The 20,251-nt window shown below is 47.5% G+C and overlaps 1 protein-coding gene across 8 annotated transcripts in view; it reads left to right on the forward strand.

The window, feature by feature from the left end:
* Nucleotides 1–19,924, forward strand: part of LOC121582124 (calcium/calmodulin-dependent protein kinase type II subunit beta) — a 61,941-nt gene extending 42,017 nt beyond the window's left edge. For 3 of the 8 annotated variants that reach the window (XM_041897713.2, XM_041897714.2, XM_041897717.2), the window contains 7 exons: nt 1,481–1,540; nt 6,116–6,154; nt 6,754–6,799; nt 17,600–17,675; nt 18,097–18,191; nt 18,471–18,710; nt 19,065–19,924. In XM_041897713.2, coding sequence (XP_041753647.1) covers nt 1,481–1,540; nt 6,116–6,154; nt 6,754–6,799; nt 17,600–17,675; nt 18,097–18,191; nt 18,471–18,706 — 552 coding nt within the window. In that variant the 3' untranslated portion in view covers nt 18,707–18,710; nt 19,065–19,924. The remainder of the gene's footprint in view (nt 1–1,480; nt 1,541–6,115; nt 6,155–6,753; nt 6,800–17,599; nt 17,676–18,096; nt 18,192–18,470; nt 18,711–19,064) is intronic. The other 5 variants (XM_041897715.2, XM_041897716.2, XM_041897720.2 and 2 more) reach the window with 2 other exon arrangements.
* The last annotated feature ends 327 nt before the right edge of the window (nt 19,925–20,251 follow it).

Raw genomic sequence — 20,251 nt, forward strand, 5'->3', positions numbered from 1 at the left:
CCCGCAGGTGAAGAAGCCGGATGTGGAGGTCCTGGGCTGGCGTGGTTACACGTGGTCTGCGGTTGTGAGGCGGGTTGGACATACTGCCAAATTCTCTAAAACAACGTTGGAGGCGGCTTATGGTAGAGAAATGAACATTAAATTCTCTGCCAACAGCTCTGGTGGACATTCCTGCAGTCAGCATGCCAATTGCACGCTACCTCAAAACTTGAGACATCTGTGGCATTGTGTTGTGTGATAAAACTGCACATTTTAAAGTTGCCTTTTATTGTCCCCAGCACAAGGTCACCTGTGTAATGATCATGCTGTTTAATCAGCTTCTTGATATACCACACCTGTCAGATGGATAGACTATCTTGGTAAAGGAGAAATGCTCACTAACAGGGATGTAAACAAATGTGTGCACAAAAAAAGAAGCTTTTTGTGCGTATGGAAAATGTCTAGGATCTTTTATTCCACCTCATGAAACATGGGACCAACACTTAACATATTGCGTTTATATTTTTATTCAGTATATATCTCAAATGACTGTACACATTGAATCGGATCATTGGATTAGGAAGAATTTGCACAAAATAATTTCTACCTGCAACATCATCAAACCCTCAGGAAACTGTACATTGGCACCTTGTTAATTTCACCTATTCTCTAGTAGAAGTGTGCCAAAAGGAACTCTGTAAAACCCTTTAGTCTACCTTTAGATAGATGGGCTTCCATTATGGCTGTGTTTTTACTGTCTTACTGTGCAGTGAGGTGGTGTTGCCCCCACAGTCCACATACTGGTACATCTCCTGGGAGACCTGCTCTGCCTGATAGGCTCAATCACTTCTAATCCGCTCACTCACACTAACCAGGTCCTCTGATAGGCTGGCTGCACACTGACTGACTCACAATATTGATCCTGCCCTGTATATCAGTCATTTGGGGTTGAATGAGTCCGTCTCATGATAGATATAGACAAGAACCTTACATAGACTTGGATCTGATATAGACCGTACAGTATATTCACTGCAGAGATGGGAAAGAGAGTGGCTTATTTATTATTTAGAGGTAGATGTTGGCACAGATCACAGATCTAGGATCAGCTTTCCTAAGTCTAGCTAAATCCTAACCTTGAACATTTTTAGTGGGGAAACTGCAAAACGGACCTTAGATCACTGTATAGGGGCAACTCCTGATTGTTTTAAATTCTTTAAAAAAGTGGAATTCCACTCTCCTTATGTGTTCTTTGAAGTTATATTGAAAGATATATTGATAGAAGTGTAGCGCATAATCAGGATTTGAACCGCTGCCTTCAGGGGAATAATGTGATCAAGCGGTGGCAGCACAACCACTAGACCAGCCTCCTTTCTAACCTCACCCACATCCATACACCCACATCCATACCCATACAACCACCTCCATACACCCACATCCACACCTCCTCTCACTTCTCTGTTGTGTCGTGTTTTAACCCCTTGTTTTCTGTGCACTGCTGCAGCCTAACAGCACGAGAAACAGCACAGTCATCAGCCCCAAAGGAGCCCCCTCTGCTGCACTGGTACACTCCTCCTTTCTACATCACTCCATCTCCCTCTGTCTCTATTCAACTTTATTCTCTCCCTTTCTCTGTCCATCTTTATGTCCTTAGTCTGTCTGTTCTTCTGTATCTCTGTCCATCTTTATGTCCTTAGTCTGTCTGTTCTTCTTTCTGTCTGTCTGTCTGTCTGTCTGTCTGTCTGTCTGTCTGTCTGTCTGTCTGTCTGTCTGTCTGTCTGCCTGTCTGTCTGTCTGTGTGTGTGTCTCTCTCTCTCTCTCTCTCTCTCTCTCTCTCTCTCTCTCTCTCTCTCTCTCTCTCTGTCTTAGTCTGTCTGCACTCTGCACCCATCACCAGCCACCTATTAGAAGCCGTTCTGTGTGTGTGATTGTGTGCGACTGTTTGTGTGTGTGCGACTGTGAGTATGATGAAGCTGCATGACTTGTCAGTCATGGTCCGTCAGGTTGTAGTATCTGTAAGGTGCCGTAATAGAGTAGCGACAACGGCTTACTGGTGGAAGTGCAGTCACAAGCCATTGACATTGGGTCTATTTGTGGGTGACAGTGTTGGTGTGTGTCACTCAGGTGTATGTAAATCTGTGTTCGGTTTGGCCTGGTGTAAACTGTGAATCCTTAGGAAGAGATCCACAACTTATGAGCTCCTGGAAGATATGGGTGCTGGGTGGCTTTGGGTTTGATGTGTGTTCGTTTTAGGTTCTTGCCAGTGTGAAAATAAGTGGCTGAGTGAGACTAGTATTTTTTTGTTGCTGATATCATTTTCTTAGAGGAATTCTTTGAATAACCATTTATTTCCTTCCATTAACCCTTTGATAACCCTTTCTCAGGGGGAAATCTCTCTCTCTCTCTCTTCCTTCAATTTAACTAGTGTTTTCTTCTCTCACTCTCTCCCTCTGTATCTCTTTCTCTGTCTTTTCTCTAACGCATACAACTCTGCTGTCTATATCCCTCTTCATCTCTTACCTGTCACCTACAACTCTGCTGTCTATCATCTCTCTTCATCTCTTACCTGTCATACCTCTCTCTCTCTCTCTCTCTCTCTCTGTTGTTTTCTATCTCTCTCTCTCTCTGTTGTTTTCTATCTCTCTCTCTGTTGATTTATTTATCTCTCTCTGTTGTTTTCTATCTCTCTCTCTCTGTTGTTTTCTATCTCTTTCTCTCTCTCTGTTGTTTTCTATCTTTCTTTCTCTCTGTTATTTTCTATCTCTCTCTCTGTTGTTTTCTATCTCTTTCTCTCTCTGTTGTTTTCTATCTCTTTCTCTCTCTGTTGTTTTCTATCTTTCTTTCTCTCTGTTATTTTCTATCTCTCTCTCTCTTTCTGTTGATTTCTATCTCTCTCTCTCTGTTGATTTCTATCTCTCTCTCTCTCTCTGTTGTTTTCTCTCTCTCTCTCTGTTGTTTTCTATCTCTCTCTTTCTGTTGATTTCTATCTCTCTTTCTCTCTGTTGTTTTCTACCTCTCTCTGTTGTTTTCTATCTCTCTCTTTCTGTTGATTTCTATCTCTCTCTCTCTCTGTTGTTTTCTATCTCTCTCTGTTGTTTTCTATCTCTCTCTCTCTCTGTTGTGTTCTATCTCTCTCTCTCACTCTGTTGTTTTCTATCTCTCTTTCTCTCTGTTGTTCTCTCTCTCTCTCTCTGTGTTGTTTTCTCTCTCTCTCTCTCTGTTGTTTTCTATCTCTCTCTCTGTTGATTTATTTATCTCTCTCTGTTGTTTTCTATCTCTCTATCTCTGTTGTTTTCTATCTCTCTCTCTGTTGTTTTCTATCTTTCTTTCTCTCTGTTGTTTTCTATCTCTCTCTCTTTCTGTTGATTTCTTTCTCTCTCTCTCTGTTGATTTCTATCTCTCTCTCTCTCTCTCTGTTGTTTTCTATCTCTCTCTCGCTCTGTTGTTTTCTATTTCTCTCTTTCTGTTGATTTCTTTCTCTCTTTCTCTCTGTTGTTTTCTATCTCTCTCTCTTTCTGTTGATTTCTATCTCTCTTTCTCTCTGTTGTTCTCTCTCTCTCTCTGTTGTTTTCTATCTCTCTCTCTCTCTGTGTTGTTTTCTATCTCTCTCTGTTGTTTTCTATCTCTCTCTGTTGTTTTCTATCTCTCTCTCTTTCTGTTGATTTCTATCTCTCTTTCTCTCTGTTGTTTCTCTCTCTCTCGTTCTCTCTCTCTCTCTCTCTCTCTCTCTCTCTCGCTCTGTTGTTTTCTCTCTCTCTCTCTGTTGTTTTCTATCTCTCTTTCTCTCTGTTGTTTTCTCTCTCTCTCTCTCTCTCTCTGTTGTTTTCTCTCTCTCTTTCTCTCTGTTGTTTTCTCTCTCTCTCTCTCTCTGTTGTTTTCTCTCTCTCTCTCACACTGTTGTTTTCTATCTCTCTTTCTCTCTGTTGTTTTCTATCTCTCTCTCGCTCTGTTGTTTTCTCTCTCTCTGTGTTGTTTTCTCTCTCTCTCTGTTGTTTTCTATCTCTCTCTCGTTCTGTTGATTTCTATCTCGCTTTCTCTCTGTTCTCTCTCTCTCTCTCTCTCTCTCTCTCTCTCTCTCTCTCTCCTGTTGTTTTCTATCTCTCTCTCTGTTGTTTTCTATCTCTCTCTGTTGTTTTCTATCTCTCTCTCTGTTGTGTTCTATCTCTCTCTCTCACTCTGTTGTTTTCTATCTCTCTCTCTCTCTGTTGTTTTCTATCTCTCTCTCTCTCTGTTGTTTTCTATCTCTCTCTTTCTCTCTGTTGTTTTCTCTCTCTCTCTCTGTTGTTTTCTATCTCTCTTTCTCTCTGTTGTTTCTATCTCTCTCTCGTTCTCTCTCTCTCGCTCTGTTGTTTTCTATCTCTCTCTTTCTCTGTTGTTTTCTATCTCTCTTTCTCTGTTGTTTTCTATCTCTCTCTCTCTGTTGTTTTCTATCTCTCTCTCTCTCTGTTGTTTTCTCTCTCTCTCTCTCTGTTGTTTTCTTTCTCTCTCGCTCTGTTGTTTTCTATCTCTCTCTCTCTGTTGTTTTCTATCTCTCTCTTTCTCTGTTGTTTTCTATCTCTTTCTCTCTGTTGTTTTCTATCTCTCTCTCTCTCTGTTGTTTTCTATCTCTCTCTCTGTTGTTTTATATCTCTCTCTTTCTCTGTTGTTTTCTATCTCTTTCTCTCTGTTGTTTTCTATCTCTCTCTCTCTCTGTTGTTTTCTATCTCTCTCTCTCTCTGTTGTTTTCTCTCTCTCTCTCTCTGTTGTTTTCTTTCTCTCTCTCTGTTGTTTTCTATCTCTCTCTCTCTGTTGTTTTCTATCTCTCTCTCTCTGTTGTTTTCTATCTCTCTCTCTGTTGTTTTCTCTCTCTCTCTTTCTCTCTGTTGTTTTCTATCTCTCTCTCTCTCTGTTGTTTTCTCTCTCTCTTTCTCTCTGTTGTTTTCTATCTCTCTCTCTCTCTGTTGTTTTCTATCTCTCTCTTTCTCTCTGTTGTGTTCTATCTCTCTCTCTGTTGTTTTCTATCTCTCTCTCTCTGTTGTTTTCTCTCTCTCTTTCTCTCTGTTGTTTTCTATCTCTCTCTCTGTTGTTTTCTCTCTCTCTTTCTCTCTGTTGTGTTCTATCTCTCTCTCTCTGTTGTTTTCTATCTCTATCTCTGTTGTTTTCTCTCTCTCTCTGTTGTTTTATATCTCTCTTTCTCTCTGTTGCTTTCTATCTCTCTTTCTCTCTGTTGTTTTCTCTCTCTCTCTGTTGTTTTCTCTCTATCTCTCTCTCTGTTGTTTTCTATCTCTTTCTCTCTGTTGTTTTCTATCTCTCTTTCTCTCTGTTGTTTTCTATCTCTCTCTCTCTCTCTGTTGTTTTCTATCTCTCTTTCTCTCTGTTGTTTTCTCTCTCTCTGTTGTTTTCTATCTCTCTCTCTCTGTTGTTTTCTATCTCTCTCTCTCTCTCTGTTGTTTTCTATCTCTCTCTCCCTCTGTTGTTTTCTCTCTCTCTTTCTCTCTGTTGTTTTCTATCTCTCTCTCTGTTGTTTTCTATCTCTCTTTCTCTGTGTTGTTTTCTATCTCTCTCTCTCTCTCTCTCTCTGTTGTTATCTATCTCTATCTCTCTGTTGTTTTCTCTCTCTCTCTCTCTCTCTGTTGTTTTCTATCTCTCTTTCGCTCTGTTGTTTTCTATCTCTCTCTCCCTCTGTTGTTTTCTCTCTCTCTTTCTCTCTGTTGTTTTCTATCTCTCTCTCTCTCTGTTGTTTTCTATCTCTCTTTCTCTCTGTTGTTTTCTATCTCTCTTTCTCTCTGTTGTTTTCTATCTCTCTCTCGCTGATGTTTTCTATCTCTCTGTGTTGTTTTCTATCTCTCTCTCTCTCTGTTGTTTTCTATCTCTTTCTCTCTCTGTTGTTTTCTATCTCTCTCTCTCTCTCTGTTGTTTTCTATCTCTCTCTCTCTGTTGTTTTCTATCTCTCTCTCTCTCTGTTGTTTTCTCTCTCTCTCTCTCTCTGTTGTTTTCTATCTCTCTCTCTCTCTGTTATTTTCTATCTCTCTCTCTCTGTTGTTTTCTATCTATCTTTCTTTCTTTCTTTCTTTCTTTCTTTCTTTCTTTCTTTCTTTCTTTCTTTCTTTCTTTCTTTCTTTCTTTCTTTCTTTCTATCTCTTTCTATTTATCTCTATAGGAGCCTCAGACCACTGTTATCCATGTGGATAGGAACAAGGTACATCCTTCTTCCATCCCTCCAACTTTTTCTCTCCTCCTTTCAGTCCTCTCATCTTCGTCTTCTTTCGCTCTGTCCTTGGCAAGCTGGTGTGTTAGCGTATTATAGTGCATGTGTGTGATTGTGTGTGTGTGCGTGCGTGTCTAGCATGACTCCTGGTTGAGGAGTTTTGTGTGAGTTGTAGGTCTGGTCTTTGTGCTTTTGAGGTCTGGTGTGCCTGCATGCCGCAGTCATACAGACCTGGGAACAGCTGCTTAATATAACCACACTGACACAAAACTACCCACACTACATTGTGTGGAGATATTTTGTCCACCACCGCCATCTTGTGGAACTAAATGGAACTGGGCACTGTGGGTGCGCGCTATGTCTTGCCATCTGGTGGTTTCTACTGGTATAGAGCACTGCATGTATGGGACTGCGAACTGGATGGGGGAAACTGTGTTTGGTGTTCTCATGGTGTTCAACCATAGTACTGTATGTGTGTGTCATGATAATAGTAGTGTGTGTGTGTGTGTATGTACGTGTGCGTGTGTGTGTGTATGTGCATGTGTGTATCTGGGTTGACCTGTCACTGACATGTCTCTCTGTGTCTGCAGGATTCATCTGACAGCAACACCACTATTGAGGATGAGGATGTGAAACGTGAGTCACACACGCACGCACGCAAACACACACACACACACACACACACACACACACACACATACTACTATTATCATGACACACACATACAGTACTATGGTTGAACACCATGAGAACACCAAACACAGTTGAGAATGGGAGGAGAGGCTTAAAAGAGGGACAGTAAAGAGGAGAGAGGAAGGAGAGAGGACAGAGAAAGGAAGGAGAGAGGGGAAAGAGAGAGGAAGGAGAGAGGAAGGAGAGAGGGAGAAGAGAGGAAGGAGAGAGGAAGGAGCGAGAGGAAGGAGGGGGGGGAGAGGGGAAGGAGAGAGGAATGAGAGAGAGGAAGGAGAGAGAGGAAGGAGAGAGGGGAAGGAGAGAGGAAGGCGAGAGGAAGAAGCCAGGAAGGAGAGAGGGGAAGGAGAGAGAGGAAGGAGAGAGCAAGGAGAGAGGAAGGAGAGAGGGAGAAGAGAGAAAGGAGAGAGGGGAAGGAGAGAGGGGAAGGAGAGAGGAAGGAGAGAGGAAGGAGAGGGTATATCAGGAACCCCCGCAGCTACTGTATGTAAGTAAGCCCTTCTGTTGGTCTGCTGGAAGAGAGAAAGAGCAAGGGATAGGAAGGAGGGAGGGATAGAGGGAGAGGGAGGGATAGAAGGATAGAGGGAGAGGAAGGGATAGAGGGAGAGGGATAGGGAGGGATAGAAGGATAGAGGGAGGGATAGAGGGAGAGGGAGAGGGAGGGATAGAAGGATAGAGGGAGAGGGAGGGATAAAGGGAGCGGGAGGGATAGAGGGAGAGGGAGAGGGAGAGGGAGTGATAGAAGGATAGAGGGAGAGGGAGGGATAGAGGGAGAGGGAGGGGGAGGGATAGAAGGATAGAGGGAGAGGGAGGGATAGAGGGAGAGGGAGAGGGAGGGATAGAAGGATAGAGGGAGAGGGAGGGATAAAGGGAGCGGGAGGGATAGAGGGAGAGGGAGAGGGAGAGGGAGAGGGAGGGATAGAAGGATAGAGGGAGAGGGAGGGATAGAGGGAGAGGGAGGGGGAGGGATAGAAGGATAGAGGGAGGGATAGAGGGATAGAGGGAGAGGGATGGATAGAGGGAGAGGGAGAGGGAGGGATAGAAGGATAGAGGGAGAGGGAGGGATAGAGGGAGTGGGAGGGATAGAGGGAGAGGGAGGGATAGAGGGAGAGGGAGGGATAGAAGGATAGAGGGAGAGGGAGGGATAAAGGGAGAGGGAAGAAGTAAGTCTTATCTAGGGACAGGAATAGCTGGATGAGCTCAACATGCCGTGGAGAGGAGAGGAGAGGAGAGGAGAGGAGAGGAGAGGAGAGGAGAGGAGAGGAGAGGAGAGGAGAGGAGAGGAGAGGAGAGGAGAGGAGAGGGCTGAGAAGGAGAAGGAGAAGGAGAAGGAGAAGGAGAAGGAGAAGGAGAAGGAGAAGGAGAAGAAGGAGAAGGAGAAAGAAGCCAGGTGAACTATATCCGGTGAAGTCTTTCTGGTGTTGAGGTCTTCATTCTCCACGGCCCTGCATAGCTCTATGGAGACCTGAGTGGCAGGACTGTACATTATGGGTATGCGTGAGTGTGTTGTCCACGCTAGTGGAGGGAGTGTGTGCGAGTGTACTTATACCAGGCTCAGAGGATGAGAGGGAGATGAGAGAGAGAGAGAGAGAGATAAAAAGAGAGAGATGAATGAGAGGATTTACCACCATGAATAGCAAGCTATCTGGTGAGTATCTCTGCTATGACAACAAGCCTCACTCTGTGAGTTACCGGAGTATGTAGAGTTACCGGAGTATGTAGAGTTACCAGAGTATGTGAGCGGAGTTGAGCGGACGGAAATCCCGCTCATCGCTCATGGACATCCACGTCCTTTCCAACCACCCCGCCAAAAACTGCCGCTTCGAATTCGCTCCATTCATTAAAATCACAATTTAACAAACACCCATCTATTATTGTGACTACCTGGACCTACCATTTGGTTTTGAAGTATTGAAACATAACCATATAATTTGAAAATAAAAGTATTTTAATAAAGAAGAGGAAGGCGAGAGGAAGGCGAGAGGGAGAAGAGAGGAGGGAGAAGAGAGGAAGGAGAGAGGGGAATGAGAGAGAGGAAGGAGAGAGGAAGGAGAGGGGAAGGAGAGAGGGGAAGGAGAGAGGAAGGAGGAGGATGGAGAGAGGGAGAAGAGAGGAAGGAGAGTGGAAGGAGATAGGAAGGAGAGAGGGGAAGGAGAGAGGGTAGAGAGAGAGGAAGGAGAGAGGGGACGGAGAGGGGAAGGAGAGAGGAAGGAGGGTGAAGGAGAGAGGAAGGAGAGAGGAACGAGAGAGGAAGGAGAGAGGAAGGAAAGGGGAAGGACAGAGGAAGGAGAGAGGAAGGAGAGAGGGGAAGGAGAGAGGGAAAGGAGAGGGGAAGGAGATGGGAAGGAGAGAGGAAGGAGAGAGGAAGGAGAGAGGGGAAGGAGAGAGAGGAAGGAGAGAGGAAGGAAAAAGGAAGGAGAGAGGAAGGAGAGAGGAAGGTGAGAGGGAGAAGAGAGGAAGGAGAGAGGGGAATGAGAGAGAGGAAGGAGAGAGGAAGGAGAGGGGAAGGAGAGAGGGGAAGGAGAGAGGAAGGAGGAGGACGGAGAGAGGGAGAAGAGAGGAAGGAGAGTGGAAGGAGATAGGAAGGAGAGAGGGGAAGGAGAGAGGGTAGAGAGAGAGGAAAGAGAGAGGAAGGAGAGAGGAAGGAGAGAGAGGAAGGAGAGAGGGGAGAGAGGGGAAGGAGAGAGGAAGGAGGAAGGAGAGTGGAAGGACAGAGGAAGGAGGGGGGAAGTAGAGAGGGGAAGGAGAGAGGAAGGAGAGAGAGGAAGGAGAGAGGGGAAGGAGAGAGGAAGGAGAAGGGGAAGGAGAAAGGGAGAAGAGAGGAAGGCGAGAGGTCCTCTGTAGCTCAATTGGTAGAGCATGGCGCTTGTAACACCAGGGTAGTGGGTTCGATCCCCGGGACCACCCATACGTAAAAATGTATGCGCACATGACAGTAAGTCACTTTGGATAAAAGCGTCTGCTAAATGGCATATTATTATTATTATTAAGAAGCGAGGAAGGAGAGAGGGGAAGGAGAGAGAGGAAGGAGAGAGCAAGGAGAGAGCAAGGAGAGAGGGAGACGAGAGGAAGGAGAGAGGGAAGGAGAGAGGAAGGAGAGGGGAAGGAGAGAGGGGAAGGAGAGAGGAAGGAGAGAGGAAGGAGAGGGTATATCAGGAACCCCAGCAGCTACTGTATGTAAGTAAGCCCTTCTGTTGGTCTGCTGGAAGAGAGAAAGAGCGAGGGATAGGAAGGAGGGAGGGATAGAGGGAGAGGGAGGGAGAGGGGGAGAGGGAGAGGGAGGGATAGAGGGAGAGGGAGAGGGAGGGATAGAGGGAGATGGAGGGATAGATGGAGAGGGAGAGGGAGGGAGAGAGGGAGAGGGAGGGATAGAAGGATAGAGGGAGGGATAGAGGGAGAGGGAGGAAGGAAGTCTTATCTAGGGACAGGAATAGCTGGATGAGCTCAACATGCTTCACACAGGAGAGGAGAGGAGAGGAGAGGAGAGGAGAGGAGAGGAGAGGAGAGGAGAGGAGAGGAGAGGAGAGGAGAGGAGAGGACTGAGAAGGAGAAGGAGAAGGAGAAGGCGAGAGGGAGAAGAGAGGAAGGAGAGAGGGGAATGAGAGAGAGGAGGAGAGAGGAAGGAGAGGGGAAGGAGAGAAGGGAAGGAGAGAGGGGAAGGAGGAGGACGGAGAGAGGGAGAAGAGAGGAAGGAGAGTGGAAGGAGAGAGGGGAAGGAGAGAGGGGAAGGAGGGAGGAAGTAGAGAGGGAGAAGAGAGGAAGGAGAGAGGAAGGGGAGAAGGAAGGAGAGAGGAAGGAAAGAAGGAGAGAGGGGAAGTAGAGAGGAAGGAAAGAGGGGAAGGAGGAGGAAGGAGAGAAAGGAGAGAGGACGGAGAGGGGAAGGAGAGAGAGGAAGGAGGGAGAGGAAGGAGAGAGGGGAAGGAGAGAGAGGAAGGAGAGAGAGGAAGGAGAGGGGAAGGAGAGAGGGGAAGGAAAGGGGAAGGAGTGGGGAAGGAGAGAGGGGAAGGAGTGAGAGGAAGGAAATAGGTGGAGAGAGAGGAAGGAGAGAGAGGAAGGAGAGAGAGGAAGGAGAGAGGAAGGAGAGTGGAAGGACAGAGGAAGGAGAGGGGAAGTAGAGAGGGGAAGGAGAGAGGAAGGAGAGAGAGGAAGGAGAGAGGAAGGAGAGGGGAAGGAGAAAGGGAGAAGAGAGGAAGGCGAGAGGGAGAAGAGAGGAAGGAGAGAGGGGAATGAGAGAGAGGAGGAGAGAGGAAGGAGAGAAGAAGGAGAGAGGAAGGAGAGAGGGGAAGGAGGAGGACGGAGAGAGGGAGAAGAGAGGAAGGAGAGTGGAAGGAGAGAGGGGAAGGAGGGAGGAAGGAGAGAGGGAGAAGAGAGGAAGGAGAGGGGAAGGGGAGAGGAAGGAGAGAGGAAGGAAAGAAGGAGAGAGGGGAAGTAGAGAGGAAGGAAAGAGGGGAAGGAGGGAAGAAGGAGAGAAAGGAGAGAGGACGGAGAGGGGAAGGAGAGAGAGGAAGGAGGGAGAGGAAGGAGAGAGGGGAAGGAGGGGGGAAGGAGAGAGGGGAAGGAGAGAGGAAGGAGAGAGGAAGGAGAGAGAGGAAGGAGAGAGGGGGAGAGAGAGGAAGGAGAGGGGAAGGAGAGAGGGGAATGAGAGAGGGGAGGGAGAGAGGGGAAGGAGAGAGAGGAAGGAGAGAGGAAGGAGAGAGAGGAAGGAAATAGGGGGAGAGAGAGGAAGGAGAGTGGAAGGACAGAGGAAGGAGAGAGGAAGGAGAGAGAGGAAGGAGAGAGGAAGGAGAGGGGAAGGAGAAGGGAGAAGAGAGGAAGGCGAGAGGTCCTCTGTAGCTCAATTGGTAGCACTTGTAACGCCAGGGTAATGGGTTCGATCCCTGGGACCACCCATACGTAAAAATGTATGCGCACATGACTGTAAGTCGCTTTGGATAAAAGCGTCTGCTAAATGGCATATTATTAATATTATTAAGAAGCGAGGAAGGAGAGAGGGGAAGGAGAGAGTGGAAGGAGAGAGTGGAAGGAGAGAGGGAGAAGAGAGGGAGAAGAGAGGAAGGAGAGAGGAAAGAGAGAGAGGAAGGAGAGAGGGGAAGGAGAGAGGAAGGAGAGAGGAAGGACAGAGGAAGGAGAGAGGGGAAGGAGAGAGGAAGGAGAGGGTATATCAGAAACCCCAGCAGCTACTGTATGTAAGTAAGCCCTTCTGTTGGTCTGCTGGAAGAGAGAAAGAGCGAGGGATAGGAAGGAGGGAGGGATAGAGGGAGAGGGAGGGATAGAGGGAGAGGGAGAGGTAGGGAGAAAGGGAGAGGGATGGATAGAGGGAGAGGGAGGGATAGATGGAGAGGGAGAGGGAGGGAGAGGGAGGGAGAGAGGGAGAGGGAGGGATAGAAGGATAGAGGGAGGGATAGATGGAGAGGGAGAGGGAGGGATAGAAGGATAGAGGGAGAGGGAGGGATAGAGGGAGAGGGAGGGATAGAAGGATAGAGAGAGGGAGGGATAGATAGAAGGATAGAGGGAGGGATAGAGGGAGAGGGAGAGGGAGGGATAGAGGAAGAGGGATAGGGAGGGATAGAGGGAGAGGGAAAGGGAGGGATAGAGGGAGAGGGAGGGATAGAAGGATAGAGGGAGAGGGAGGAAGTAAGTCTTATCTAGGGACAGGAATAGCTGGATGAGCTCAACATGCCTCACACAGGAGAGGAGAGGAGAGGAGAGGAGAGGAGAGGAGAGGAGAGGAGAGGAGAGGAGAGGAGAGGAGAGGAGAGGAGAGGAGAGGAGAGGAGAGGAGAGGAGAGGAGAGGAGAGGAGAGGAGAGGGCTGAGAAGGAGAAGGAGAAGGAGAAGGAGAAGGAGAAGGAGAAGAAGTAAGAAGCCAGGTGAACTATATCCGGTGAAGTCTTTCTGGTGTTGAGGTCTTCATTCTCCATGGCCCTGCATAGCTCTATGGAGACCTGAGTGGCAGGACTGTACATTATGGGTATGCGTCAGTGTGTTGTCCACGCTAGTGGAGGGAGTGTGTGCGAGTGTACTTATACCAGGCTCAGAGGATGAGAGGGAGATAAGAGAGAGAGAGAGAGAGAGAGAGAGAGAGATAGATAAAAAGAGAGAGATGAATGAGAGGATTTACCACCATGAATAGCAAGCCATCTGGTGAGTATCTCTGCTATGACAACAAGCCTCACTCTGTGAGTTACCGGAGTATGTACAGTTACCAGAGTATGTAGAATTACCAGAGTATGTGAGCGGAGTTGAGCGGACGGAAATCCCGCTCATCGCTCATGGACATCCACGTCCTTTCCAACCACCCCGCCAAAAACTGCCGCTTCGAATTCGCTCCATTAATTAAAATCACAATTTAACAAACACCCATCTATTATTGTGACTACCTGGACCTACCATTTGGTTTTGAATATTGAAACATAACCATATGATTTGAAAATAAAAGTATTTTAATAAACATGAAAAAGCTCATCATTTCAAATAGGCTACATGTCATATTAAACAGCATATAAACACTAAATAGGTCAGGAGCCAGACAGGGAGCCTAAGAAGGAACGAAAATGAATAATTTAGGCTATATTACAGTGCATTTGGAAAGTATTCAGACCCCTTGACTTTTTCTACATTTTGTTACGTTACAGACTTATTCTAAAATTGATTAAATAAATACACACAATTCCCCATAATGACAAAGCGAAAACAGGTTTTTAGACATTTTTGCAAATGTATTAGAAATAAAAAACAGAAATACCTTATTTACGTAAGTATTCAGACCCTTTGCTATGAGACTCGAAATTGAGCTCAGGTGCATCCTGTTTCCATTGATCATCCTTGAGATGTTTCTACAATTTGATTGGAGTCCACCTGTGGTATATTCAATTGATTGGACATGATTTGGAAAGGCTATATAAGGTCTATATAAGGTCCAACAGTTGACAGTGCATGTCAGAGCAAAAACCAAGCCATGAGGTCGAAGGAAATGTCCGTAGAGCTCCGAGACAGGATTGTGTCGAGGCACAGATCTGGGGAAGGGTAGTAAAAAATGTCTGCAGCATTGAAGAACACAGTGGCCCCCATCATTCTTAAATGGAAGAAGTTTGGAACCACCAAGACTCTTCCTAGAGCTGGCCGCCCGGACAAACTGAGCAATCGGGGGAGAAGAGCCTTAGTCAGGGAGGTGACCAAGAACCCGATGGTCACTCTGACAGAGCTCCAGAGTTCCTCTGTGGAGATAGGAGAATCTTCCAGAAGGACAACCATCTCTGCAGCACTCCACCAATCAGGCCTTTATGGTAGAGTGGCCACTCCTCAGTAAAATACACATGACAGCCCGCTTGGAGTTTGCCAAAAGGCACCTAAAGGACTCTCAGACCATGAGAAACAAGATTTTCTGGTCAGATGAAACCAATATTTAACTCTTTGGCCTGAATGCCAAGCGTCAAGTCTGGAGGAAATCTGGCACCATCCCTACGGTGAAGCATGATGGTGGCAGCATCATGCTGTGGGGATGTTTTTCAGCAGCAGGGACTGGGATGCTAGGCAGGATCGAGGCAAAGATGAACAGAGAAAAGTACAGAGAGATCCTTGATGAAAACCTGCTCCAGAGCGCTCAGGACCTCAGACTGGGGGCGAAGGTTCATCTTCCAACAGGACAACGACCCGAAGCACACAGCCAAGAAAACTCAGGAGTGGCTTCGGGACAAGTCTCTGAATGTCCTTGAGTGGCCCAGCCAGAGCCCGGACGTCAACCCGATCTAACATCTTTGGAGAGACCTGAAAATAGCTGTGCAGCGATGCTCCCCATCCAACCTAACAGAGCTTGAGAGGATCTGCAGAGAATAAATGTGCCTACATTTCTAAAAACCAGTTTTTGCTTTGTCATTATGGGGTATTGTGTGTAGTTTATTGAGGGGGGAAAACAATTTAATCCATTTTAGAATAAGGTTGTAACGTAACAAAATGTGGAAAAAGTCAAGGAGTCTAATACTTTCCGAATGCACTGTATTTGTCACGCTCGCCTATGAAATACGACCAAAGCGCAGCGTTGGGAGTGAACATACTTTAATGTTGAAATAACGACAAAACAAAACACGATCCGTAACGTCCTCAGTACATCGACTGAACATAGAACAAAAACCCACAACCCCCAACGGAAAACAAACAGATTAAATATGGCTCCCAATCAGAGATAACGAGCCGACAGCTGACACTCGTTACCTCCGATTGGGAGTCACTTGACCAAACACATAGAAATACACCCAAAAGAATGAACAACCCTGGCTCAATATTCAGAGTCCCGGAGCCAGGGCGTTACAGTACCCCCCCCTAAAGGCGCGGACCGCGACCGCGCCTCAACAAGGGCTACACAAGGGAGGGCTGGGTGGGCACACCTCCTCGGCGGCGGCTCCGGCTCCGGCCCTGGTCCCCACTCCCTCTCCAACCCCCCAAAGTACCCCCGGTCCTGTCTAGCCCCGCTGGCCGGAGCCGGACTGACGACACGCGCCCCTGGCTTGGTGCGTGGAACAGGAATGGGCCTTACCAGGCTGACGACTCGCCCCCCTGGCTTGGTGCGAGTGGCAGGAACAGGCCGGGCCGGGCTGGCGACGCGCACCGTATCCCTGGTGCGAGTGGCATGAACAGGCCGGGTCGGGCTGGCGACGCGCACCGTATCCCTGGTGCGAGTGGCCGGAACAGGCCGGGCCGGGCTGGCGACGTGCACCGTATCCCTGGTGCGAGTGGCCGGAACAGGCCGGGTCGGGCTGGCGACGCGCACCGTATCCCTGGTGCGAGTGGCCGGAACAGGCCGGGCAGGGCTGTCGACGCACACCGTATCCTTGGTGCGTGGAGCAGGAACAGGCCGGGCAGGGCTGTCGACGCACACCGTATCCTTGGTGCGTGGAGCAGGAACAGGCCGGGCAGGGCTGTCGACGCACACCGTATCCTTGGTGCGTGGAGCAGGGACAGGCCGGGTTGGGCTGTCGACGCACACCGTATCCTTGGTGCGTGGAGCAGGGACAGGCCGGGCTGGGCTGGCAAAACGCACCACAGACTTGGTGCGGGGCGCAGGAACAGGCCGAGCTGGGCTGGCGACGCACCCCGTAGGCTTGGTGCGTTGAGCAGGGACAGACAGAACCGCACTGGGGACACACACCCCTGGCCCTACACGGGGATCAGGAACGGGCCGGACCGGACTGGAAACACCCCCCAGTACCTCTCGCCGTGCCTCCACACTTTCCATCCCCTTCGTAACCAGTGGCCCCCTTAAACTGGCGGCCATATCTGCCAACCTCTTGCACTCCTCCGGGCCGTACACCTTCTGCCCCGACGTCGTGAGCCCCCCCCTAAAAAATTTCTGGGGGTCTCTCCTCTCGGTGGACCAGGCCTCCATAGTCCTCTCCCAACCTTCGCTCTTCTGGCTCCACCACTCGTTATCCAACTGCTGCTTGGTCTCGTTGTGGTGGGTTTTTCTGTCACGCTCGCCTATGAAATACGACCAAAGCGCAGCGTTGGGAGTGAACATGACTTTAATGTTGAAATAACGACAAAACAAAACACGATCCGTAACGTCCTCAGTACATCGACTGAACATAGAACAAAAACCCACAACCCCCAACGGAAAACAAACAGATTAAATATGGCTCCCAATCAGAGATAACGAGCCGACAGCTGACACTCGTTACCTCCGATTGGGAGTCACTTGACCAAACACATAGAAATACACCCAAAAGAATGAACAACCCTGGCTCAATATTCAGAGTCCCGGAGCCAGGGCGTTACAGTATTAGCCTACAAAGAAATACATTGTGAAGCACCAGGCTGGTAGGGACATAAAGGGCTCAGCATCTAAACAACATTTAGTTGTATTAAATCATGATAGTCTATAAATTGCACATATAGGCTGTGACTTAGAATTAAATACAAATTAAACGGAAAATGCCTTATTAGTGCCTTTGAATTCATTTTTTTCTAAACATGAGTTTGGCCAAAGTCTGTGGCTTCAGGCTCATGCGATGGTGCCTGGAAAGCAGGCCAGCAGCGAAGAATATCCTCTCCTGGCTTGCAGAGCCACTGGGGATGCTAAACACCCTTCGGGCCACTCTTGCCAGGCTGGGCAGAGATGCAGAGTTTTTTTTTCTATATATTTTTCTATAGGTATTCCTAAAGGTTTTTAGGCTAAATAACCCAATAAAAAGGGAAACCTCATTGAAAGTGGGAATATGCCAGGCCTACTGGGCCAAAATCAATCATGGCCTATTGTATAGATAATAGAACAAAAATGAACGAAAGTTTTAAGAGATCTGATTTTTTGTTTATAAATGTTTTGCTACAATGACACACTTAACTACCCACCTCGTTCCTTTCTTTTAGCATGTGCACGTAGTAAGTACACCATCATGCTTTCGGGATACGTGTCTTTTCAGATTACACAATAATTCACAGCACTCGCTCTCTTGCTCTTGGTCTTCATCTTTGTAAGTTACCTTGATTTTGCACCTGTGTGTTTTATCAGTTTCTTTATGAAAATATTTAGTGAACTCCATGACAGTAGCTAAAGCAAGGGGCTATAGCAGCACACAAGTAGACTAGAAATGCATGCTGGGCCGGGCATTCCCAGAGCTCTTGAAGTGAGAGCTACTGGAGCAGAATTGGAGCCGACGCTCCAACCTTTGGGAATCTTGCTCTGCGAGATTTGTTGCACAACCATTTTATTGTCCCCGACCCATGGTCACTCTGTTATTGGTTCCCCCTGCAGTGCGAAAACAGGAGATTATCAAGATCACTGAGCAGCTGATTGAAGCTATCAACAATGGAGACTTTGAGGCCTACGCGTGAGTACACTACAACTCTCAGCCTGCACCTCACCAAAGTACTAAAAGTCCCAGCCTGCCCATCACCATAACACTACAACTCCTAGCCTGCACCTAATTTTACCCTAAAACTACAGGTGACATTTTACCTCTCCTGAACTGCGCTGACCTCTGCAAAAAACACCTTTATACTCTAAATATTGTTGCAGGAATTATAGCCTGCAGCTCAAATCACCATAACACTACAACTCCCAGCCTGCACCTCATTATCTCCCTACAACTATAGAGGTTCTAAACTGAGATTTCATGGTTGCTCTTTTAGTCTGAGCTCAGATGATGTGTTGTGAAACAATGTGTTATGTTGTGAGAATATGTGTTGTGTTGTGTTTGTTGTGTTGTGAGACAATGTGTTGTAAAGTGTTGTGTTCTGTGTTTTCAACAGGAAGATCTGTGACCCATGTTTGACGTCATTTGAGCCAGAGGCCCTGGGGAACCTAGTGGAGGGCATGGACTTCCACCGGTTCTACTTCGACAACCGTAAGACAACCATTACACACACTTAATAAAACCACTACACAACTATAACACAATCACTACATAACTACTACACAACATTAAGACAACCACTACATAACTACTACACAACATTAAGAGAACCACTACACAACCATTACACAACTATAGCACAACCTTAAGACAACCACTACCCAACCATTGCACAACTATAACAACCTTAAGACAACCACTACACAACCTTAAGACAACCATTACACAACAATTATACAACCATAAACTATCTATTCTCTCCCTTCCCAGTCCTGTCTAAGAACAGTAAGCCCATCCACACCACCATCCTCAACCCTCACGTCCACCTGATTGGTGAAGAGGCCGCCTGCATCGCCTACATACGCCTCACGCAATTCGTCGACGGCACCGGCCGCCCATGCTCCAGCCAATCAGAGGAGACGAGGGTGTGGCATCGCCGGGAGAGCAAGTGGCAGAACGTTCACTTCCACTGCTCAGGAGCACCGGCCGCACCGCTGCAGCAGTGAACTGGTACACACACACACACATACACACACACGCATACACACACACACATACACACACATACACACACACATACACACACACGCATACACACACACGCATACACACGCATACACACACACATACACACACACGCATACACACACATACACACACACGCATACACACGCATACACACACACACATACACACACACGCATACACACACACATACACACACACACATACACACACACGCATACACACACACACATACACGCATTCACACACCCACAGCCACATACACACTTCAGAGCTTGACAGTTATTGTTTGCAGAGTTGCTGTTAATGTAAACCTAGCATGCTTTTTTTGTCTTCCAGGAGGAGTGAGAGTCTTAGAGAGGAAAGAGAGATGGAGAGTGAGAGAGGAGAGGAGGATGGAGACCCCACCCCCCACCCCCCAGCAAGTGCACGCTGCTACTGCAACTTAACAACGCACAGCCTCAACCCCTCCTGGACACACACACACACACACAAGCTGCAGCAACAACTATCACTGCAACCATATCATCCAATACAAATGCCAACAGACACAAACCTTCAGTCCAGTACTCTAGCTCTCCCTCTCTTCCTCTGCTGTAGCCCCACCCCTGGCGCAGATACATCTACAGTTTAAATCAAGTTTATTACTGTATTATTATTTATATTATTACTATTACTACTACTATTGTTGTTGTTGTTATTATTATTATTGATGCAAGTAAGTTGTTGTTATATTGTGTACAATATCTTTAATGGTCCAGTTGATCCTCTTTAAAGGGGTTTGTTCCTCTTGTTGAAGAGGAGCATGACTTCTCCAGTGTTATTTCCCAGTGAGTGTTTGTTGAGTTGTGCTCCTCCAGTAAAGTCGAAGCAAAATGCCGTTGAGTTACAAATTGCGGGGATGAATTTTGATTTCTGCTTATTTTCGCTATGCAAGTATGCCGAACTAATCCGTTGCATACTTGCGCAAAACTGAAGTTAGGCTTAAGGCTGCTTCCTGCCTGGCGTATCAACTGACTACACATTGCACAAACCAACAGGATTAGTGCAGTTGTGTGTTTTTGCTACAGTTTTGCTTGTCTTTTATTCCGAAATATGGAAACAGGCTATCCTCTGATGATGAATTGTATGCACCACCAACCCTCCCCTCCCCCACCCCACCCTCTGATGATGAATTGTATGCACCATCACCCCTCCCCTCTCCCCCCCACCCTCTGATGATGAATTGTATGCACCACCACCCTTCCCCTCCCCACCCCACCCCACCCCTCCCCCCACCCCACCCCACCCCACCCAAACCCCTCCCCCCACCCCACCCTCTGATGATGAATTGTATGCACCACCACCCCTCCCCTCCCCCCACCCCACCCAAACCCCCTCTCCCACCCCACCCTCTGATGATGAATTGTATGCACCACCACCCCTCCCCTCCCCCCACCCCATCCCTCCCCTCCCCCATCTCTTCCCCTTCGGTGAGAGAAGACAAGCGAAGTCGATACAGCATGAACCGTTCTATTTTGTTGTTC

The sequence above is a fragment of the Coregonus clupeaformis genome, chromosome 15 (assembly GCF_020615455.1).
Source record: "Coregonus clupeaformis isolate EN_2021a chromosome 15, ASM2061545v1, whole genome shotgun sequence".
NCBI lineage: Eukaryota > Metazoa > Chordata > Actinopteri > Salmoniformes > Salmonidae > Coregonus > Coregonus clupeaformis.